Source organism: Microcaecilia unicolor, chromosome 8 (assembly GCF_901765095.1).
Source record: "Microcaecilia unicolor chromosome 8, aMicUni1.1, whole genome shotgun sequence".
Taxonomy (NCBI): domain Eukaryota; kingdom Metazoa; phylum Chordata; class Amphibia; order Gymnophiona; family Siphonopidae; genus Microcaecilia; species Microcaecilia unicolor.
Window position 1 is genome coordinate 13,467,798 of NC_044038.1, and position 24,634 is coordinate 13,492,431.

The 24,634-nt window shown below is 45.5% G+C and overlaps 1 protein-coding gene across 1 annotated transcript; it reads right to left on the minus strand.

Moving 5' to 3' along the window:
- Nucleotides 1-1,975: 1,975 nt before the first annotated feature.
- Nucleotides 1,976-24,560, minus strand: LOC115475601 (AP-5 complex subunit zeta-1-like). Its single transcript, XM_030211454.1, is given in 21 exon segments — nucleotides 1,976-2,375; nucleotides 2,378-2,610; nucleotides 4,239-4,453; nucleotides 8,546-8,678; nucleotides 9,261-9,358; nucleotides 10,337-10,451; nucleotides 11,544-11,693; nucleotides 12,255-12,282; nucleotides 12,285-12,396; nucleotides 14,440-14,618; nucleotides 14,904-15,066; nucleotides 15,161-15,198; nucleotides 16,304-16,444; nucleotides 16,938-17,063; nucleotides 17,066-17,105; nucleotides 17,614-17,706; nucleotides 17,708-17,727; nucleotides 20,099-20,240; nucleotides 21,638-21,824; nucleotides 24,219-24,356; nucleotides 24,437-24,560. Coding segments are annotated over 21 exon segments (2,427 nt in total). The 5' UTR covers nucleotides 24,478-24,560; the 3' UTR covers nucleotides 1,976-2,340.
- Between the last annotated feature and the right edge of the window lie 74 nt (nucleotides 24,561-24,634).

The following is a 24,634-nucleotide window of genomic DNA, read 5'->3' on the forward strand; positions in this document are numbered from 1 at the left end:
TATGATTACTTGTTTCACTGTGGTTAAGAAGAGCCGTGTGTCTTTTTGATATTTATTGCCGCAGTTTGATGAGATCTTTTTTCCTCCTTGAATTGTGAGTGTTCTTTTGTGATTGAGTATTCTGTCTACAGTGAAGTGGATCTCTTTTTGGTTTTACTTGGCTTCAGTTAGCCACCCTGTCTCCCCAGTGCTTTTCTAAATATGCAACACTCCCTATCTTTATCCATACCTGGCTCTGATACTATGACATATCTGTTACTAAAATGCCACCCCACACTGGCCTTATGAAAAACACACAAGCAGGGGGGAGGGGGCACATTTTAGCCCCCCCCCCACCAACCCTCCCCCATCGCCTACCTTTGCTGGCAGGGGACCCCCAATCCCCGCCAGCCGAGGTCCTCTTCTTCTGGTGCAAGGCTTCGTTCTCACAGAAACAGAACGAAGACTTGCATCGGAAGAAAAGGACCTTGGCTGGAGGGGGTTGGGGTCCCCCGCCAGCAAAGGTAGCTGACGGTGGGGGAGGGTTGGCGGCAGGGGGGGTCCAGGGACAAATCTACGAGGGCCCAGGCCCCCACGTAGCTACGCCACTGCACACAAGTAGTAAAGCCATGGCGTGTGACTTGAAACTGGAATTAATATACATAGACAACTTCACTGCCTCAGCAAACCAACTTGAATCCTCTGCCACCTAGTGGCTGGATCTAGGCAATGCTGCAGCTCTGGCTGAACATACAGCTGCTTAGGAGTTATCCACCTTCAAGGTCTGTAGGGCAGAGCTGCATTCCTGAAAGGAACAAACCAGTCTGCTATATTTACGTATAGGGGTGAATTCTATAAGTGGTGCCAGAAACGTTTTACGCACTGAGCACTATTCTATAAAGACTCCGTGCTCTGGCAATTATGAAGGCGCCTAAATTGGGAGCTGTTCGGCTAAATTCTATATTTACACATGTAAGGTTTTAGAACGTTCCCAAAAAATGTAGGTGCAGATCGTTATAGAATACGATGTGCACATAAATCCTAATTAAGGCCAATTAACACCAACAATTGGTTGTTAGCAGCAAATCGGCTGCGTGCCCTGATTCACACGTGCAACTTTAGTCACCGTTTATAGAATTGTTGGGATCGTGGACGTAGTACATGCAAATCTCGCTCAACCTGAAAAAAACATCTGACTGGCTCTCCAGGATTGCAGTTTTGGCACCCCTAAAGGAAGATTTTACAGTTGAATGTGATATGCTAAGATTAATCTAATTTTGTGCAATCATTAATATTGATCAGGTTTCACTTTTTTAGTAGAAAGGGTTATTACATAAATTCTACACCAATGTGAACTTGTGACACCATCCCACCCTCAAAGAATGTTAGGGCTGGGAAACACTTTCTGTTATTCCTATAAACCAAGAGGTAATTCATAGATTGAAGAAACTGGTTAGTTACTTTCCACAATTATATGAAGAAACAGGTTAGTTACTTTGCACAAGTACATGTATCACTGACCAAAAAAAAAGGCCTTCATACACTACTTTGTTTCCTTATCCCATTTTTAAATGAATGTTAATACTGTATATCTTATGTATATAATTCAGAACTATACTAACTAATGCAGATATGTTAATGTGCATAAGTCTGTTCTCATTATGAAAAATAACTGGATTAAACTTTTCTTTTGTTTAACAAAACTCTTGCTTTAATAGAAACTGTATTAAATGTCAGTTGAAAACAGGAGAGACAGCAGGGATTTGAGCAATAAAGCTACAATTCATCAACTTTGCTCCAGCTATACCATCTGCTGAAAGACCTTCAGCTGCTCTGTCCTAGAACGGAGCAGCAAACCTGGGGCACACAGTGCTTCAGCCACTGGCCCTTCGGGCAGCTCCTCAGCTAAATTTATTAAACAACCCTCATTGCCACACTTAAATCACAATTTCCAAGTCCACTTGAGATAGCCAAGACCCCACCTTCCCCTTGCAGAATATTCCTGTCAACGATCTCATCTTAAAATGCCTTCAAGGCCCACTGACTAAACTGCAAGTCACTTAGCATCACCACATGAAAGGAAGAGATGCTGAACTCAGGACAGAGGAAGAGAGGGGTAGGACAGGGAAGTTTAAGAGAGACTCTAAACGGTTCAAGTTTCGAGCAGTGCCAAATGCCATGGATGTTCTTTGGAATACGAGATTGTTTTTAGAGCATGGTTACCCTTCTCTTGTATATAATTATTTTCATTAATCAAGAGTGCCTTGAGATCTCAGTATCTTGACACTGAATGCACACCCTCAACTTCGTGTAGAAAGTCACTCTTGCCCCATGGGTGTCAATCAGAATTATCTAGCGCTTTCATCCCGGTCCAAAGCCAGAGTCCTTCTGTAAAGCTGAGTGACGGTTCTCATAGCAAGAGGCAGGGAGACGTTGGCATCCCGATGATATCGCACATTGTTGACTTCAGCTGATGGGCTCAATACAAACTGGGCAACGTTAGGCATTTTCAACAGGTTCATTAGTTCAGCTGCTCGGATGAGGACTTCCTCGCTGTCTTCCTCACCGTACATCGAGATCATTGCAGAACTCTGCACACAGGACCTCATCTTGGACAGATAGAGTAACACTCTGCAAAGATAAGAGACGTCTCACAGAGCTGCTACCTCAAAGGAATTGGGGGTTTTGAGGTCAGGCTAAGAACCAGTGCATTTTTCGCAAGTAACACACCAAATAACAGCAGGAATGGGGCTTGATATACTGCCTTTCTGTAACTACATTCAAAGCAGTTTACCTAGTATATATTTGTACCTGGGGCAATGGAGGGTTAAGTGACTTGCCCAGAGTCAAAAGGAGCTGCAGTGGGACTCGAACCCAGTTCCCCAGGATCAGAGTCTGCTGCACTAACCACTAGGTTACTCCTCCACTCCATTTTAGCTACCCCATCCATATAGTTATTCTATTGCCAACTACAGACTATAGCCATCGAAGACATTCTCTTCACCCAGGCCAGTCTTTTCCATGATATTTCTCTATACGCCACTGTCTGAGCAAGCAGGATCCTCAATTAGTTCCTCCAGCACCCGCCTTTTCCCTGAAATAAATAGCCAGCAGTATTTACAGCTTTCTGCCTATTCCAAGACTTGGATAACAGTACACCAGGTCTGAAGGTTTGGCATTTATGAACAAGGGAGGGGGGGGGGGGAGGAGTTAAGACTGTGAAAATGGAAACTGTTTTGTTTATATTGCGTGTTTATTCATGGTCCCTAATAAAATGAAAAATAAAATACCTAGCGCTATTAGTGTGGTCACTGCCCCATTTATCAGGACTTGTAAGCGCCCCAGAACAAACTACCAGACAGACTCAGTTGTGCGAGTGCTTGCACTTCTAGTTAATCACAAAACCTGTAGCCTGCTCACCCTTCTAACATTTTATATTAAACTTTTTGCCATACAGTTTGGCAGCTCTGACGTTTATGCTTACTGGGGTGGTCTACAGCTTTATGTAAGAAATCTATATATATAAAAGGCAACCCCAACGTTCTGAAGCCTCCACGGAAGTTGAGGCGCCCGAGATATCCGGTGTGCCCTGGAGTGTCTGCACCGCCTCGCGTCAAAAACGTCATAACGTCGAGGGCGGAGCTATGACACTCGATGGCCCGAAACCGAAACGCCACAGGCACGGCCAACGGAGGCGCAGCAACAAAAAAAAAACCAAAACCCTACCCACACACAGCGACGCCAACACCGAACAAGGCAAGTAGCTCGGAGGGAGGGGGCCCCTTGCTAGCGCCCGTTTCATTGCCCTCAGAAACGGGCATTTATTCCTAGTTTTAAATAATCTCCAAACTGTAACAGGGTGATGAAATGACCTACACTATAGCCCTGCTCTCGCTCTCCCCCCCCCCCCCCCCCCCCCGAAACTCATACACCTGTCTGGAGTAAAACCTCCACAACAACTCAGAGCTTCTGCCCTGCCTCTTGGGAGAGACCTGCGTTCACAGTCCTGTCAGATTTCCTACAAGTATTTCTATACCCGCCAGTCCTGCTCGGAAGAACGGAGACTGGAGGAGAGAGAAATACTGTCCACCACTAAATAAAATTAATCTTTCGGTATCGCAGATCCTGCTGACAATGATCACGTGATCTGCACAGTTCCACACAATAACTAATTATTTGATTGAACAATCCTGTGGTGACCGCTCTCAACTCAGGTTTGTTGTTCATAGACTGCCCCCTCTCTACTTGTGGTATGATACCTGGGTATAAGGTCCTGGCTGCGAGATGCCAGCTTGGTCAGTGTTGTCATAAGGACAGTAATGAGTCTCGGAGAACACTTGGGAACGCCGGCTGAAGAGCGCAATTGTGTGATTTCAAACAGCAGCGCTTCCAGGACTTCAAAGAACTTGTTGATCTGGTCCACGGTGCACCTTTTATCATATGAAACTGACAGGTATTCGCCAATGGCCCACACCTGGAAAGGAATAAATGGTACAACTGAGCAAGAGAAAGAAGCTAAATGCAAGTGAAGCAATAAAGCCACAATCTGGCTCCGAATCTAAAGGCTAGGTCAAGTTTATGTTTATTGTGGCATGTCACAGTCCAACACCACAATGATAAATCAGCTGGTACCGCCCCCTCCTAAGCCAGGATTCTCTCTACTAGCAGAAGACAAGCTCACTGCACTGATTAAAATTACTGCTAATGCAAGTCCCCAACTACTGTATTCTGTTCCTGTACCGAGGTAATCAATAGAAATCAACAAAATAAACATGGAAAAGAAAATAAGATGATACCTTTTTTATTGGACATAACTTAATACATTTCTTGATTAGCTTTCGAAGGTTGCCCTTCTTCGTCAGATCGGAAATAAGCAAATGTGTTAGCAGTATATATAAGAGAAACATCAAAGCATTACTATGACAGTCTGACAGGGTGGGAGGGTGGGGTGGTAGGAGGTATGCATGGGGACATCAAAGCATATCATTGATATTCTAACAGGATGGGTCTGGATAGGTGAGGGGAGGGTGATCAACAGAGAGATACAGCTTTATGGTTTATAATGGGCTAGGAACCCCAGATCCTTGTTAAGTCCTTTCTTTTGGGTGTTAAAATATTCAATCATTTAATCCAATCCATGTTTTATTTTGTTTGATTTCTATTGATAACCTTAAGAGTGGACTAACACGGCTACCACACTCCTGTACCGAGGTAAGAAACTCTACCAAAAGCCATGCCCTGAGGATATTTCCCAGACGTCACAGGGTAGCCTCACATTTCCTGTTTAGATGGCACATAACACTGTTCCCCCCATGCATGTGCTTTGAATTACTATCCAGCAATAGAGGTTGACAAAAATCTTTTTTTTTTTCACCTTAATTTTGGCCAAACTAAATCTGCAACTAAAATTTGCCCTCGGTTTTTGAATTAAACTGAAGCCGAAAGCCGTCCCACCCACCCACACCATAGCAGTCTCCTCCTCCCCTGGGTACAGCTAGCTCCCACCCCAGCCCTACCTTAGTGGCTAGTTGGGGCAGGAGCGATCCCCAGTCACTCCTGCCCAGGCTGGCTCCAATCTCAAGAGACTACTACTACTATTTAGCATTTCTATAGCGCTACAAGGCTTACGCAGCGCTGCACAAACATAGAAGAAAGACAATCCCTGCTCAAGAGCTTACAATCTAATAGACAAAAAATAAATAAAGTAAGCAAATCAAATCAATTAATGTGAACGGGAAGGAAGAGAGGAGGGTAGGTGGAGGGCGAGTGGTTACGAGTCAAAAGCAATGTTAAAGAGGTGGGCTTTCAGTCTAGATTTAAAGGTGGCCAAGGATGGGGCAAGACGTAGGGGCTCAGGAGTTTATTCCAGCTACTAAAGGTCTCAGCAGCCACTTTGATGGCAGAGACAGCAGGGACAGGAGTAACTGGAGATTGCTCTTACCCCCAACCAGCCTCTAGACCCACAGGGACTCTAAGGTAGGCTTGGGGGGAAGGGCAGCAATGAACCTTACTGCTTGGAGGAGGGGGGGGGGGGGGGGGGGGGGAGCGCACACTATAGGTACAGATTGAGTTCCAGCCAAAACAAGACCAAATATGACTTTTAGGCTAATTTTGGTGCCAAAGCCAAAGCTAAAATTCAGTTAGCCTCTCTTCTCAAACAGGGCAGACCAAGTTAAAAAATAACAATATTTATTAAAACAAATACCCAGATGTGACCACATTTCACCTTCCAGAAGCTGAAATTACAAACAGTATAAAAATCATACATCTTTTATATATAAAATCCTATAAGTTAGTCAAATCTGAATAAAAACCAATATAAAAATAATGCATTCTAAACATATAAATGCATTATGCTTCACAGTATACACAATTCAACAATCAAATAAGTTAGTATAAATGAAACATAAATATGGAATATTAGCTAAAACAATTTCTAAAAAAGCTTAAAAGGGCTACAAACCTATTAGGGTCCCAAAGGGCACATGCGCCTAATAGCAGTAAAAGAAAAAGCGAACAGCAGCAAAGTCTCAATGACTAAAAACAACCAAAATATAATAACGTCAACTCTAAACCAAAAATACAACTAATACACATTAGCCAGTGCTCAAAAAAAACCCAAGGAACGGTACTTAACAGAAGCACATGCTCAAACACACAGGGCTCCTCCTCCTTGTATCCCATGAAAACAGTTAGACTTGCTCTAGGAAGATCATGTATTGATATTTATTATTGCTATGATGTTATGTTTGAAGTATTTAGATGATTTTTTTGCATATGCACAATCTTCCTATCAGGGGCGTATCTGCGTGGGGCCACAGGGGCCTGGGTCCCTGCAGATTTCGCCCTGGACCTCCTACCGCCGTCAACCCTCCCCCGCTGCCGTTGCTTACCTTTGCTGGCGGGGGACCCCAACCCCCGCCAGCTGAGGTCCGCTTCCACCTGCCTCTAAAAATATTTCTTCAGCTGGTGGGGGACCCCAACCCCCGCCAGCCGACCCGTGGTCTTTAAATTTCCTCTTCATCCTCCGTGGCCGTGCTGCTGTTGAAAGCTGTTGAATCCAGTTCGAAGTCTGACGTCGCAGCACGTTGTACTTGCAGGACGCTCCTGCACGTACAACGTGCTGCGACGTCAGACTCCGAACTGGATTCAACAGCTTTCAACAGCAGCACGGCCACGGAGGATGAAGAACTTTAAAGACCTCGGGTCGGCGGGCGGGGGTTGGGGTCCCCCGCCAGCAAAGGTAAGCAACGGCAGCAGGAGAGGGTTGACGGCGGGAGGGGGGTGGAGAGAGTCATTGGTGGGGGGGGGGGCTAAAATGTGCCCCCTCCCTCTGGCCCCCCCTACCGCCGGAGTCCAGATACGCCCCTGCTTCCTATTAAGCTTTACACCAGTTTTTATTTTTTCTATATTATTAGTTCAGCAGTAGTTTGGTCCTTATTAGCCTTTTGAGGGTTTTTTTTTTTAAGTGATCACCAAGTGACACCTTTGACCTCTGGCACACTGCATATAAGCTTGACTAGAACGTTTTCATAGGATACAAGGAGGAGGAGCCCTGTGTGTCTGAGCACTTGCTCTTGTTGAGTACTGTTCCTTGTTGTTGTTGTTTTTTTAGCACTGGCTAATGTGTATTGGTTATATTTTTTGATTTACAGTTGATGTTATTATATTCTTGGTGGTTTTTAGGCATTGAGACTTTGCTGCTGTTGGCTTTTTCATTTATTGCTATTAGGCGCATGTGTCCTTTGGGACCCTAATAGCTATGTGTCCCTTTTAAGCTTTTTTACAAAGTTGTTTTAGCTAATATTTCATATTTATTTTATTTGTGGCATTTATACCCCGCTCTTTCCCACTCAATAGCAGGTTCAGTGCGGCTTACAAAGTATGGTACATAGTATCACAGAGATAATACAAAGTATTATGGAGATAACAAAATAGTATGCGATGTGGGGAAAGGATTGAGTGTGGGTATTGTTTGTGGTGTGGGTTAGGTCCGAGACTTTGTAGGCTTGTTTGAATATTTGCTTTCATTTATACTAACTTATTTTGATTGTTGAATTGTGTGTTTTCTATGGAGCATAATGCATTTATATGTTTAGAATCCATTATTATATTAGCTTTTATATTGTTTTTTTATTCAGATTTAACTACTTGTATGGTTGTTATATGTGATGTATGATTTTTATGATTATATGCATTCTTTCAGTGGAAAGTGCAGCCCCTGACAAAGCCTCTGGAAGGCGAAATGTGGCCATGTCGGGTATTTGTTTTAATAATAATAATGTTATTCTTTGATCTTGGTCTGCCCTGTTTGAGGACTGTCTACGGGCCTCTCTCTTCCCAAGCTGTCCCATCATTGCCGACATTAAACTTTGTATTCTTTTTCCAGTTCTGCTTTGAATGCCCTTCTTGATTTTATTGTTAGAACCACAAAGAGAATATACTTAACCTCCTGCAGAGTTGGAAAACAAAGTTACTGCACAAAAGAACAACAAAAAAATTCTGATAACCAAAAGGTTGCCTTTGACAGCTGCTGCTCTGTCTCAGGGTTAGACCCCATCCTTACCACATAGGTGAAGAAAGTTTCCTTATTCTGAATATTGATAATAGTTCCAGAAAACTCCAACAACTCCTTGGATTGTTCCACTATCACAGAAGGGTGCAGTTTACATAAACTCAGCAGCTGGGAGCTCATCACTCTGCCAAAAAAGATGGGTGGAACAGGGTGGTAGTCATGAGAATATCTGTTGATATAAATAAGCTACGACAGCGTTCTCTTGCAATGTAAAGCCTTTCTGCTAGGTAAATGGAGAAAGGGCTTATGCCCCACCACATGTAACCAGCAGGGGGAGCCCTGATAGTGGCCAGTGGTTTTTGACCTAGTCCTCAGGAACCACCTAGCTAGTAAGGTTTTCAGGATATTCACAGTGAATATACCATGAGAGCTTTCCATACCAAGAAGGCAGTGCATGCAACTTTCTCATGCATATTCATTATGGATATCCTGAAAACCCAACTTGACCAGGTGATTTCTGAAGACTGGGTTGAGAACCAGTGCTGTATTCCAATGTTTCCCAAGTCCGGTCCTGGAATACATAAGAGTAGCCATACTTGGTCAGACCAATGGTCCATTTAAAATTGGGAACGCACAGTGGTGTGTGTCTATGTGCAAGTGGACGTTGCCGTTCTGGTCACATGGAGACTAACACCAGGAGCTTCCGCATGTCCCCAAAGCAACACAATCCTTCTTTCTGCAAAGTATTAGCAGCCCTCCAGCTTACCTATGCACATCAGTCTGGAACTTGGGTACACTGTACAGCTGGCTGCTCCTGTCCAACAGCACCAACACCAGCTGGTTTATCAGAACGCCATCTGCAAACTGAAGTCATATCTTCGTCAGTGGTAACTAGTCCTCTCTCAGATGCTGAGGCTGTGCATGAATACTAACAGAACTGGGACACTAAGCCAATGTTAAAGGTACAGTGTACTCTTCACAATTAGTTATGGTCATCCCAGCCACTAAAAACATTCTGGCCCAAAGCAGGACGACGGAGAAATTTTAACTGCTCCAACAAGTGGTTTTAACTAATCTCTTGCAGCACATCTGGGGAGCTGTAAAACAGAAGAACTGCACTTTTTTTTATTTTTGTCACATTTGTACCCCGCGCTGTCCCACTCATGGCAGGCTAAATGCGGCTTACATGGGGCAATGGAGGGTTAAGTGACTTGCCCAGAGTCACAAGGAGCTGCCTGTGCCTGAAGTGGGAATCGAACTCAGTTCCTCATTTCCCCAGGACCAAAGTCCACCACCCTAACCACTAGGCCACTCCTCCACTGTTGCTACTATTTGAGATTCTACATGGAATGTTGCTATTCCACTAGCAACATTCCATGTAGAAGTCGGCCCTTGCAGATCAGCAGTGTGGCCGCGCAGGCTTCTGCTTCTGTGAGTCTGACATCCTGCAACCAATGTGGCCGCGCAGGCTTCTGCTTCTGCGAGTCTGACGTCCTGCACATACATGCAGGACGTCAGACTCACAGAAACAGAAGCCTGCGCAGCCTTCTACATGGAATGTAGCAACATTCCATGTAGAATCTCCAATACTAGCAACATTCCATGTAGAATGTCCAATAGTAGCAACATTCCATGTAGAATCTCCAATAGAATCTATTTTATTTTTGTTACATTTGTACCCTGCGCTTTCCCACTCATGGCAGGCTCAATGCGGCTTACATGGGGCAATGGAGGGTTAAGTGGCTTTCTTTATTTCTTCCTTTCCCTATTCATCGTCCCAGCAGGGCCACAGTATGGAAGAGGTACCCACCCCCATGCCTGAACATTCAGCTGGACGTTTACCTCTGCTACCACCTTAAAGAACAGCTGCAACAGGACAGGGACCGTTTCGATACACTGCATCACTCGAGGGCAGCCGGCCATATCTCCCAATATCTGGCGAAGCAAATGGAACTTGCTAGGAAGCAACCAGACCCATAGATTGCTGTTAGTTCTCATAAAAATATTAAACATTCTGCCTTTGTCTAGCTAGCCCAGAAGTAAATAACCAGCTGCACTGGACAGACCCTGTGTTAAAAAAAAAAATATATATATATATAAAGCTACTCTATCTGGAATTAATATTGGCAAGGGTTCTAGAACATGAGCAAGGGAAAGCGGTAGTGGTTTTATTAATATCAGTTTAACTACAGGCGATACCAAGCCTGAATTACTGCACTGCAGCATCCTGGACCCCAGTGGTCTGCTACAAGACAGCAGCACAAGAGTCAGGACCCTCTCAATACTGAGGCACTGTCCTGTAGTACAATGTAGCCCAACCTGGTCTGTTTTCCACAAGTTCGGGCCAGGGGCGTATCTGCTATGGGGCCAGGGCCCCCCCGTACATTTCGCCCTGGACCCCCCTACCGACGAATCTCGCATCCCCCCCACCACCCGCCGCCAACCTGCCGTCGCCATCCTTTGCTGGCGGGGGACCCCAACAGCTGAAGTCGTCTTCCTTTGTTCGTTTGGGTTTCTTCTTTCTGAGTCCGACGTTCTGCACGTTGTGTACGTGCAGGACGTCAAAGTCAGAAAGAAGAAACCAAACGAACGAAGGAAGACAACTTCAGCTGGTGGGGGTTGGGGTCCCCCACCTGCAAAGGTAGGCGACAGCGGGCGGGGGGGGGGGGGGGGGGGGGGGGTCGAGAGGGTCGTTGGTTGGGCCACAGTTGTTTTAGGTGGTTCTGGCGGGGGTGGCAGCTAAAATGTGCCCCCTCACCTCGGCTCTGGACCCCCCTACTGGCGAAGTCTAGATACGCCCCTGGTTCAGGCTAACTGTGAACACCACACTAAGACATATGAAGGCACTAGGTCCCAGTCCCATCTTTATAAACCCAGAAACAGCCTGTAGTGAACAGAAGTAAACAGTGAATGTGTGGCCATAAAATACATTTTTACTGTATCAGAAAAACAAAAATGCATCGTTTGTTCATATATCAAAGAGAGTGTGTTAAATCTGCCCTAATTCTCTCGGGCAAATTGACCAAGGATCACGGAGACTATTTTATACCTGTCAACAGTGTCACCGGGCCTAGCTTCACGGCGCAGTAGGTACTGAAACAGGCTGCCGTAGTGTGGGTGGCGGAAGGCCTCCATGGAACTTGCTGGATGCACAGCAGATTCCATAAGGACTTTCTCCGATGCAGGAGCAGACCGAGAACTAAGAAAAACACAGAAGCCAAAACAGAAGTATTTGAACAGAAGAACATGAATTATTCAAGGACTGATATCCCAGTGACTATATTAGCTTTAAGCCAAATGCATGCGTTCCAAATGCCTCTAATGGCTTATGCAGTACACTGGACCTAGTACCTAAAGGGGTGTTTGTTTAGTTGATTATAATCTCCCTTCCCAGGGCCCCTCCGATTCTTTTTTCAGTCTCAACTTCTCTGAGTGAGGAATGGAATAAACTTGGGATGAAGTATCAAACCCCAGGGAAACAACCAGAAGGATTAATGTCCACCCATCCTTTACAAAACTAAGACAAGGCATACACTGGAATTTCCAGGCCTCTCGGCACGCGATCTAAAAACCAGATGCTGAGATGTTCTTGTTTCTGAGGCTCCATCTATCAGTGCCACCTGCTGACCCTACCAGGCAGCCATCTGAAGTATTATCTAGCTAAAACTCAGAGTGATGCATGCTCTTATGAAATGCCAAACTCTAAAAGTGCCCCTTTCTCTAAGGTTATTAAAGAAGATTGAAAAACCAATGATCTCACCGATGCTGCAGCTCCAGCGCAGCGGCCAGCATGGCAAGTCGAGCAGCGAATGGAAGATCTCAATTACAGTGTCCGGCCCAATCAGGGAAGGAAGGAATTCCACGAAGTCCGAGACTAAGCCTGGGCTGTTCCACGCTAGGAACTGCGCAGAGAAGCAGACAATCGATTTACAAACAAAAATGAAGGCTAGAGCAACCTTTTAAATTTCTGTTCCTAGCTTAGAAAGCATAAAGGATATTTTCCAGCGTGTCTGAAACACTTATGGGTAAACAGGTTTGGAAAGGAGTTCTCTCTTTCTGGAGCGCACAGAGGCTCCAAATGTGTTCTGACTGCTGTTAGGCTAAGGATGAACGCAGCTGTTGATGAAATGAATCCTGGAGGTGCTATCTGCGACAGTGTTGGTTTTTAATGTGTAACATAGCTTGGAAAAGAGCAAGCAAAGCTCCCAGTTCTGCTATTACAGTTTGTATTTTTGGGACTAGCATCCCCCATATTCACAAGCCACACCCTTATTGTGTTCTTTCACTTTTCCTGGTATATTCTATATAATTCAACCAAGAATCAAATTATTGCTAATGTTTAAGTTATACAAGAATACAGGGCAAATGTTTAGTTTGACATGATGTTGTTTCAGTTAAAATGGCCTCTTTCAAATTAAAACTGTTCGCAATATTTTTTTTTTCTGGTCTGCAAGGCACCTAAAAGCAGCAGAAACGGTTTATAGATCAGGGGATTCACCGTATCCCCGCAGTTAACGGTACTTAATTTTACCTTCACCTTGCACTGGCTCAATAGAACCATGGCAAGCAGCAGCAGCCCTACCATTAAGCCAACTAAGGCAAGGGTTTCAGGTGGCATTCCTCATGGAGCGGCATTGTGCCACTTTCACTCAGCCTGCTTGCATCCCTTCTTCCTCCCGAGCCAGCATCACTCCTTTCCACCCCCTACACCGGCTGTGGTCTAGCCTCTCCCCCCCTTCCGTTCTCAACCCCCTTCCCCGACTCTACCTTCTTTTTTTTGTTTGTTTTCCAAAAGTCGTTGGCGGTAACGATTTCCTTACACTGCCTTGTCGCCGGAACTGGCTTCTTCTCTGTACTACAGCCCGCCTCTCTGCCGTAACTTCCTGTTTCCTCAGAGGTGGGCCACAGTACAGAGAAGCAGCCAGTGCCAGGACCGTGTATGGAAATCACTGCCGCCGACGACTTTTGGAAACAAGAAAAGAAAGGTAGACTCAGGGATAAGGGGAGATGCCAGACTGTGGCTGGGTTTGGGGGTGGGGCAGGGGTGAAAGAGAGAGAGTAAAGGGAAGATGCTGGACTTGGAGGGTGAGGCAACCATCTCATCCCTCATCTCAGGCAGCAGATTGCCTTGCGCCACTCCTGATGCCAAGCCACAAATGTATTAAGGAAGTCTCTGCTGACAAATCTTCAGATGAATGTTGACCCCACCCCATGGTGAAAAGAGAAACTGCGATTCCTTGAAGCCTAGGAACCATCAACCTCTGATTTATCATAGACATGTGCAGTAAAAGAACAGTGTGCTCTAAGGTTCACCACCAGGGGCGTATCTGGACTCGGGCGGTAGGGGGGGGGGCCAGAGCCAGAGGGAGGGGGCACATTTTAGCCCCCCCCCCCCCCCCCGGCGCCACCGATCCCCCCCCCCCCGCCATTTCCGGACCCCCCCTCGCCACCAATGACACCCTCCCCCGCTGCTGTCACTTACCTTTGCTGGCGGGGGACCCCAACCCCCCGCCAGCCGAAGTCCTCTCTTCCGTGCAGGATGCAAGTTGCAACGCTTCCTGTTCTTCTGAGTCTGACGTCCTGCACGTACAACGCGCAGGACGTCAGACTGAATTCCAAATTCTGAGTCTGACGTTCTGCACGTTGTACGTGCAGGACGTCAGACTCAGAAGAACAGGAAGCGTTGCAACTTGCATCCTGCACGGAAGAAAGGACTTCGGCTGGCGGGGGCTTGGGGTCCCCCGCCAGCAAAGATCGGCGACGGGTTGGTGGCGGGCGGGAGGGAGGGGGAGGTGGAGAGGGTCTGTGGTAGGGGGGTCCAGGGCGAAATCTGCGGGGGCCCAGGCCCCTGTGGCCCCACGCAGATACGCCCCTGTTCACCACTGGCAGATTTGGCCTTCATGACTGCACGGAACAGAATGATAAGACAATCAACCTCAGCTTACCTTCAGGAGGTTTGGGAAACTCCGTCTAAAGAGACCAATATTCTGAACAAAGAATCTGGCATTATTCCTGCAGAAATGAATAAATTCGAAGGCCAGCAAAGGCTGGTAGAAGAGCTCAGCAGGAATGCGGGTGAATAAGTGCCTGTAAACAGCCTCTGCATCAACCGCAGCCATCTCACCTGGAAAAAGAGAGCACATGTGGAAGTGAAGGTGAAACAGTTATTATTACAATACAAATCTCCCTTTAAAATGCGGAATTATCTGCTCTGTCCAGTAGAAGGATGTGGTAGAGCAACCAAGGATGGAAACACACGCACCCTCTTCTTTCTTCCCAGCAAAATAAGCTGCAGAGCGACAGTCTGGCGCTCCCCTCTCGGCAAAAAAAACACAAGGAGACCAGCACCATCGTAAGCTTTAGCACTGGCAGATGAAAACCCAACAGGTGACAGGAGTGAGCCACTTACTGTGGTTTAAGAAGAACTGGGCAATTGGAAGCAACGCTGGGGCCAAGGTGAGGTCCTGGCAGATTCTTACGTGTACAGTCTTCAGGAAAGAAAGTGCCCGGTACACGTAGGAGCAGTCCTGTCTGCACACAATATCCATGATGCTGACAGCCTCAATCAGACACTGCAAAGCACAAAAAGGCCAGAGAGGCACGTGAAACACCTTCCTCCAATCCCCTCCGCCCGGTTTTATCCTCAGCATTATTTCCTGTACTCACAGCTTTCTGTAGATCTGCATCTGATTTCTTTACAGCCTCTGTTGAAAAAGAGAGAGCAGTTTGGTTACAGGCCAGCCCTCCTTGTGCGTATGGTTTATGGTTTAGTTTATTACTTATATTCTACTTTTTTCCCCAAGGCGGAGTACAAAAAACATTAATCATAAAATACATAAAACATACAGTCAAATATACAGCAAATAGCAAATATATAATTATACTCAAAATAGAAAAACATGATCCTCATTAAGGAGCAATTTTTGGAGCTGCAGGGGGACGGCTCAGTAAGCGTATGCAGGCTTATGAGTGGCAGTGGGGGCCAGCGAAGGAATGTAGTACAGCTTTTGCTCCCTAAGTTGCAAATCAAATGTAGATGCCTTCAACTTAATATCACAGTAACATAGTAAATGTATACAATCTGCCCAGCTATGGATGCCGGTACAGATTCCCCTAGGCAGCCCAACACCAAATACACTCTCCTCTCCCTCTGGTCTTTTACCTGATCTTGGGGTTTCAACCATAATTGCTTCTTGCAGGCCACCCTAAGCTCAAGGCAATAATACTTAACTTTTATCTTTCTTGCAAATCTAAGATACCACATAGAAGTGAATGACTTCACCTTAGGGATACATTTATGATTGTGCATACTTTTCTTATTCTGTGAACTGTGTCAGATTTTCAAAATGAAAGTACCTGCCAACTTGTGTGGATAGGAGTATTTGCACAGCTCCAAACTCCACCCCATGAAGCAGGCAGAAGAATGCATTGAATGGTACTGCCTGTCCCTTTATATGCATAGAGAGCAGGTGGTATTATATAAGCCCATTTCCACAGGTAACAACTGTTCAACCAAGGAAATGGGTTTTAAAATTGCCCTCTTGCTTTTTGATAACACATATAAAAATTGTCATGCCAATAAAGTTATTCTGAATTCAAACAATCCTCACTAAGCACCCAGGGAGGGATCCATAGAAATATCATATCCCTGTCAGAGGAAGGCAACAGAACCTCATAATTTTATTTCAGTTTCCCCTTCTTGCATGGGGGAGTGGATGCCATCAGTACTTCTAGGCTTAGTTAAGCTACCCCTCTCCTATCCTTTTCCTAGGATCAATACAAGACAGTCCGTCAGCCCTCAGCACTCACTCCTGTTGCTTTGATCAATGAGCCGTTGGCAATACTCAAAGGCTTTTTCTCGCAGACGTTCCTTCGGTGGAAGCAAGCGGCTAGAAGTAGATGTGGCAGAAACCATGGACATGACTGAACCATCAACCTCTGATTTATCATCTGCAAAGCAAGAGACCACACAAGAAACACTAATATATTACTGCAGCCCTGAATTCCCACTAATTAAAAAAAAAAAAAGTCAGCTATCAATTGTCAATAGCTGCAGAGGTGTCCTGCGCTTGGAAGCAGAAAAGCAAAAAATTTGCATTATTAAAACCAAGTCACTGCTATATTACTCCTGCCCAGTTGGATTTACTCAGCTACCATGTCACGCAGAAATAAAAGCCCTAATCCCAACCAAGGGAGGTCTATGTTCAAAGGTGTCCATGCACAAGGCAGTAAATGGAAATACACGTTAGTATCGGGGCACAAGACTGTTCTACCCAGGTGACCAGCAGAAAAGAAAAGATGGACAGGCGAAGTGAGGGAAAGCAGTTTTCAACAACATATGTCAAATGAACTGTAACACAACCTACTCAAAATAAAAGCAGACATGAACTGTGGGGGGGGGGGGGGGGCTCGTGGCTGTTAGCAGACAAGGTTCCTACCGTACCAGAGTTTGCTGTGCTGGTGCTGTCAGTCCCGTAACACAGCAGCCACTTTCGCAGCATGGAAAAGGCCTGCATGTTCAGCCACTGATCTTCCGTGTAACGGTGACCTATGGACAGCACTGTGAAAAGTCTGTGGCAATTGCTCCATCCACCTCTGTGATGGGCCCAGGCTGTGAGAGGAAAAAGTAAATGACAGCAGTGACCTCCTGAACACACGCAAGAACTGCGGCATCACAACTATCTACACTCCTGGTTTTCGTTAGGAGTTTTCATAAACCCCTTAACTCTATAAAAGTCGCCAAAATAGTGAGCGAGTGCCCAATTTAATTGAACAAGCCAATTAGCTCCATTAATTGGCACTAATTAGATTTAATTGGAACGCACGCACCTAACTTTACGAACAATTAAAATCAAGGGGTGTGAAAATGGAAGTGTTATGGGCGGAACAGGGGCGTTCTTAATATTTACGTGCGTCGCTATAAAATAAGGGGGGATACACACCTAATTTACGCGCTTACATTTGTACCATATTTCAGTTGATGCAATTGGCCACACCTAAAGTTAGGAGCGAGTCCCGGGCATAAGCATTACTCTTTAAATGCGGCTTATTGAATAGCGCTTTTTTTTTTCAGCAGCACATGTAGAATTCACCCCATAGTAAATAACATAATCACCTACCAGCTTGGTTCTTGGACTGGAGAAAAAGCCCCCAGATAGCTGGCCAATTCCTTGATGGATGCTCGCGTACCTCAGCCAGTCTACTAGCTTTTTTATTAATTAGATTAGTCTGATCTGAGAAAGAGAAAAACAGAGAAATTTAAAGGACTGTTTCTTTCTGCAAATTATTATTATTAAAAAGAACTCGATATACCGCCAACTTCTAAAATACAGGTCAAAGTAAAATATATAAAGTTACCATGTAAAAGCAGGAATAGAACTGCACTAAAAGAGGAAAGTGGCCATTCATTCCAACATAAATACCGTATTTTTCGGACTATAAGACGCACTTTTTTCCCACAAAATTTGGGAGGAAAATGGGGGGTGCATCTTATAGTCCGAAGGTAGCGAGTTCGGGATCGCCCTCCCCTACTTACGATGTTCCCTGGTGGTCTAGTGACGTCGGGGCAGGAAAGAGCCCCCTCTTTCCTGCCCAGCGCGTTGCTCTCCGTCCTCCTGACTCGGCGGCCATTTTGAATCTCGCCGAGACCGTCAGGAACAAGTCAGGAGGACGGAGAGCAACGCGCTGGGCAGGAAAGAGGGGGCTCTTTCCTGCCCCGACGTCACTAGACCACCAGGGAACATCGCGTCACAGGTAAGTAGGGGAGGGCGATCCCGAACTCGGACAAGACGCACTGGAGCACCTAGGTTTTAGAGGAGGGAAAAAGGAAAATTTTTTTTTCCTATTTCCCTCCTCTAAACCTAGGTGCGTCTTATGGTCCGAAAAATACGGTAATGAGTAGCAAAGAAACAACTATCACCACACACGGAGGATCAACTGTACCGGTGCCAAAGAGAAATATCGCCATAGGCGAGTCGGCAGAAATAAGTATTTAAAGAAATCTTAAATTTGAGTAAAAGACAATTCAGATCTGATCTTTGAAGGGAGGCTGTTCGCATTATTTAGGTGCATAAAGGGCTGAAGTCCTGCTGCTCTCGTAGTAGGCCTTTTTAGGTGGTGGCAAAACCAACCATCGGGCATCAAGTGAAGACTGTGTGTAGGTGTAAAAGGGAATATTAAAGACGACAAATATAACGGGGAACCAGAATGAAGTACTCTGCTGGTAATACATTACATTTTGAAATGAGAGTGAAAAGTAATGGGCAACCATTTTAAATAAACGGAGTAACAAGATCATAACAGCTTGAAATACAAAAAGAAAGCGAGCAGCTGAATTTTGGAGTGTTTGTAGGCGACATATGTAAACAGAATTACAATAGTCAACGTGTGTGATATTATATAAGCATGAACAAGTGTGTGAAATGAAGAAAAGTCTTAAGAGCTTACCGACAGAACGTAGACGGCGTAACCAATAAAAACCTCATTTCAGAACCTGGGCGACCTGCTTGTCAATATTTAACCGAGAATCAATCATTATACCCAAATAATGGAAACAATACACAGCTGCAATAGGTGGATTAAAAAGAATTGTGACGGAAGATTCGAGATGAAAACCTGTGATCCAACAGGTAGCTGTTTTGTGTGGATTTACGACCAATTATGTGATGCAAGCTAATTGGCTAGGTCTATAAGACATGACCGAAAAATGGTCAAATCCGGAGAAACTGGAGACGCTGGGAAAAGTAAGAGTATATCGTCAGCATAGAAAAATAGCTTTATGTTATAGTCTTGAATTGACAAGTGGCCAGACGACTCATGGAAATATTAAAAGGGGAGACAAAGTGGAACCTTGTGGGACATCACAATGAAGCAGAAAAATGAAGGTACAGAAGTGGAAACTGTAAATAAATGATCAGATAGGTAGGACGAGAACCACACAAGCACCAAACCTGAAATACCAATAGACTGTAACCGGGTGAACAATAAAGAATGACTGATCAAATTGAATGCAGCAGAACGATCTAACGAAACCAGAAGTACAATGTCACCCCTGCCCAAAAAAGAATGCAATTCATTAGCAAGGGCAATAATAGTGGCTTCTGTACTCCCACCAAATGAAATCCAGTTTGATGGGGGGTACAAAATGAATGAGTAGTCAACACGGTTCACCAATTGCTCAAAAAATATTTTTTTCTGCAATCATGGAAACAAAGGGGAGATTAGAAACAGGACGATAGGTCTCAGGAAAGGAAGGATCCAACGAGGACGTCTTTAAGGTAAGTCTAACTAATGCCTGTTTCCAAAGAGGTGGTACCGAACCTGTGGATAAAGTAACCACATGCAGTACTAAAGGAAGGAGAATGTGTTTGGGTATCAAAAGTCATGGTTACATTGGTTATTGCCGACTCATCTCTAAACTCTTCCTATGTCATGAGCAGACCATAATTCCCATTGTCTAACAAATCCGTATGATGGGACCATATGGTGATGGAAAGCAAAACTCAAAACTGCACATGTTGCAATTCACAAGAAAGGTCCTCCAGGACAGACTTCCCTTGCTAATCTCTCGGATGCTGTTCCTTTCTCCTCCCCTCCTGCACTCACCATCACTCAGGCTTGCTGGGAAAACGTTGGTAAGTTTGGAAAGGACTGGGAGGAGGTGTCGTAAACTCTGGCCCTCAGGAAGTCTACTTTCCATCATCTTTGCAATACGATTTCCAATAGTTAGTGCATTATTATTACAACCCTGCGTACAAAACAATATACAGATTCACACAACTTGAACAATTCTATGCACACTTTCAGTACAATGCAAACAAGAATTATTGACTGGGTTATTACTGTAAATTCTCCACCTTCTTTCTAAAAGCTCTACTTAAAAAGAGTACGGATGTCTACCCAAAATATTATGGTCCCAAGAAACAGCAAGGCAGACGATCCGCAAACGCCAAGGTGGAAAACAGAAAAGCTGATCAGTAATAGATATATATAGACTTTATTAGTGGTTCTGCAATACAAGGATATTGCCCAACACAGGCCGTGTTTTTTGGCCAGCAGGGCTGCGTTAGGGTCTATTGAATGGATTGTCCTGTAGGATGCTTGTGAAACAGTTGTTGTATATGCCAACAATTGATCACTTAAATCATGAAAAAAAACAGCATGGGTCGTAATCCTACAAATGAGGAACGATCTTTACTTACTGCAGACGGCACGCATGTACCAACACACAAGACTGTTTTTTTCATGATTTAACTGATCAACATCAATTGTTGGACTATACAACAACTGTTTCACAAGCATCCAACAGGACAATCCATTTAATAGCCCCTGACGCAGCCCTGCTGGGCAAAACACGGCCTGTGTCGGGCAATATCCTTGTATGCAATACCACTAATAAAGTCTATATATATATATACTAGCCTTTGAGCCCGTAAAAACGGGCTATTATAGGAAGGGGGGGGTTGAAAGCCCCCCCCCCCCCGCGCCGCCGAGTTCACCGCTGCCCCTCCCCCTCTGAGTTCACCCCCCCCCCCCCGAGCTGTCGCCACCACCACCCACCCTCCACCCGGTCGGGCCCTCGCTCCGCTACTGAAACAGCGAGGGTCCGGGAACGCAGCACTGAGCTCTGCTGAGCAGCCGACGTCGGCCTTCCAAGTTCCTTCTTCTTCTCTGCCTGTCCCGCCCTCGTTTGACGTAACGTCGTCGAGGGCGGGACCCAGGCAGAGAAGAAGGAAGGAAGGCCGACGGCAGCTCAGCAGAGCTCAGTGCTGTGTTCCCGGACCCTCGCTGTTTCAGTAGCGGAGCAAGGGCCCGACCGGGTGGCAGCGGCGAATCCGGGTGGGGGGAGCGTTAGCGACGGCGGTGTCCCTCCCTCGCAAATGCGCAGTACAGACCCTGTTTCGGCCCCGTCATCACATATTGACGCGGGGGCGGGGCAGAGAAGGTCTCTACTGCACATTTGCGAGTGAGTACGACACTCGCCTTTTATATATATTGATATCTACTACTGATCTGCTTTTCTGTTTTCTACCCAAAATATTAGCAAGTTTTTAAAGATGCTATTAAACTTACTTTAAGTTATCCTTTGCTCAGAGTAATACAAATGAACATAGCAAATAAGAAATGTTAGGGTTCAATTCTTACCTGTGCCAGTAAGATTGAAGACACCAAGCTCAGTAGCTTTGTGTCATGAATCTGGTCAAATGATAGGGTCACAAGCTCACTAGGAGACACCTCTCTCAAAATGGCTGTGCACAATACCTGAACCTGCAGTGAGGCCTTTGGCAAACACAACACACACTGCAAATGCTCCAGAAACTTCCTTTCCAATCTGCAGGGGAAAGAACCATAAAAACACATATACCAGCGTCTAACCATTCAGGTTTTTTTTTTTTTAATTAAAAAAAAAACAAACAAAAAAATCCCTCAAACATGGTGACAACTTTTTTTTTAACTAGACTAGCTTTAGAGAGCTCTTCAGATGAGTGAAATGCTGTTTAATTACACCAGTCAGAAACAACTCGTATATGCCTGTGCACAGTATTGAAAGAGAATTACAAATTCCATCTTATACAGGTAAAATTTCCCCATCCTTCAATCGCCCCTCTTTACCTCTCTGCATTCCTAGTTATTATTGCAGCAGCCTAAATAACCACGTTGTCGTCTCTTTCCTACATATCAGGTTTTTTTCTTTCTTGTCTTAAGCCAAAAAACAGCAACTTCAATAGAATCGGTGCATAGACTATTTGAGTGCTGGCCACTTGATTTTGCATGGTCCAAGAGAAATAGATCAGGATAAGGAAAAATAAATTGTCATCATTTCTCAATAACTAAATTATATGAGGCCATATACTTCTGGGTACCACATGGTTCCAGTACACAACACACTCAACTTCAGGGGTGTATATACGGGTGGACCTGAATCCATCCACATTCACCTCAGGCCCACTCAGCAGCATCACGCTCCAGCCTGACCAGTTTTCTTCAGGCCGGAAGCCAGAAGAACCAGAAAACTGGCAATGAAAGTGTCTGTTTTCTGCTGATCGCCAGCCTCCAGAGCAAAATGAGTTTCCTGCTTCTCACCCCACCGGTCCCTTACTTTTCCAAAACAGTCTGCCCTGAACTCAGGTATAGTGCCTGCAGTTGAATCAGCTTAAAAAACAACCTCACAGTCTGTGCATGCTCTTCTTGCAAGCCCCACAGTTATCACATTCCTAGCTAGGGGGCAGGGCTCAGAAGAGGAGCATGCACAGACTCCATGCCTGGCTCCACATCTCTTCTTAAGCTGATTCAGCTGCAGGCATTGCAATTGAGCTCAGAGCAGATTATTTTCAAAAAGTAAGAGGTTGGTGGGGTAGGGAGAAGCGGCAGGAGCAGGGATAGTCTATGGGAGCTGAGGGCAGCAGCCCAAAGCAGGAACAAACTCAGAGTAGCAGAAACAAATGGTAAGAAGATTTGACGTTGATGGTGGGGAAGGGCTAGACAGTGGTATATTTGGGCTTATATTAAACAAGGGTAGGGCTAGGTCAGGGAGAAAATCAGAGAGAGAGATAGATGGCTGAAGAGGGGGGATAGAGAGGAGCGAGACAGTGGTGGATCAGGCTGAGGGGAAAGATGTGCTCAAATGGGTGGGAACAGGCTTGACATCGAGGGCAATTTATGTGACTGGGTTGGGTGGAGCATGAGTGTGATATGCAAAAAGGCTAAAGAGAAAGGGAGACTAACTGGTGCAGGGAAGGCTGTGGGAAGAGTGAGGGGGACTGGCTGGGGGAGGCAAGTGGAGGATTGATAGAGACTAGCTGGAATGAGAGTGAGAGAGACTGCTGAGATTAAGCTGGGGAAGAGGGAGAAAGAGGGAACTAATCTGGGAGACTAGTGAGGACAGACTGGTGGATGGGAACGGAGAACATGTGTTTTCAAGATAATGAGGGGGTTTAGATGGATGATAAGCTCTGGGAAATGTGTTACATTGGAGAAGAGGTGTGGGATGCTTAAACGGGAATAAATAAATAAAAATCTAAACATTTTTAGAGGATAATAACGAAAGCCTTCTCAACAAGTAAAATAACATTATACCAGTAGAGATTAGGGCTTTGATTATTGCCCAAACTGCGAGTCATAATATGAATGGTGTTCAACAATGTATATATTTGTTTGCCTGCTGAAAAGAATGGTCCGGGGGGTGGGGCAGGTGGTGGAATTTCCTAGTTTAAAAAGTTGGCAAGTCTATGCCATTCATGTAGCTGATAAGTCTTCAGATGGAAGGGCTTGAGATCTCCAGCAGCCCGCAGCCACCCTTCAAAATATGCAGCCAGGAGTGGAAGCCCTCAAAGCTACTGAAGCCAGAACCATGGACATGCTTAGTTCTTGCACAAGAGCAATGTATGGGATGCTAGTGTTGGTGGGTTAGCATACTACTTTTGACTGCCATGGGCTGCTGAATCTTCAGCTAGCAAGGCTTAGGGGTCCCTGCTAGCTAAAGATTTAATTTTTAAAGTTTGGGGGGGGGGGGGGAGGAAATGTGGGCTCACCCAACCATACCCATTGGCCCACCCAAAAAATGCCTTCTAGCTACGCCGTGACAAGAATGCACTTCAGTTTGGCTCTCGCATATCGTTAACACTTGCTAGACGTTTTTAAAAATCGAGTTTCTGAAAGTCAATGACTCAAAGCAGAACCGATCAGAGCTTTTCAGGCAGCGGCTCCTCCACCAACGCTCGCTTACTTTTTGTCATACTTGGTGGCGGAGGCGATGAGGTAAAGTCTTTGCAGGTTATCGACAGTTTCACTGCCCAGGTCCTGCTGCTGAAGGAAAGCCGCGATCCTGACACAGAACCTTTGCAGCTCCTCATCCTGGATCTCCCTAAGGAAGAGAGAGAGAGAGGCGGTCAGACAACGCAGAGCGAGCAAGAAGGGACCGTGATGGCTCTTTCCCGCTCCCACCTGGCCTGCCGCAGGTAATTTTCCGCTCCCGCTGTGAACATCGCCCGAAGACCGCCGGAGAAGCGGCTCCCGTCCGGCTAATCTAACCTCCGAGACCGAACACTGCAGTGCAGCCAGCTGAGCCACTTACTTCCGTCCCCCTCTACTGACGTCAGAAGCCGCGACGGCCACGGGCGTGGCTACTGGTGCTACTAGCAG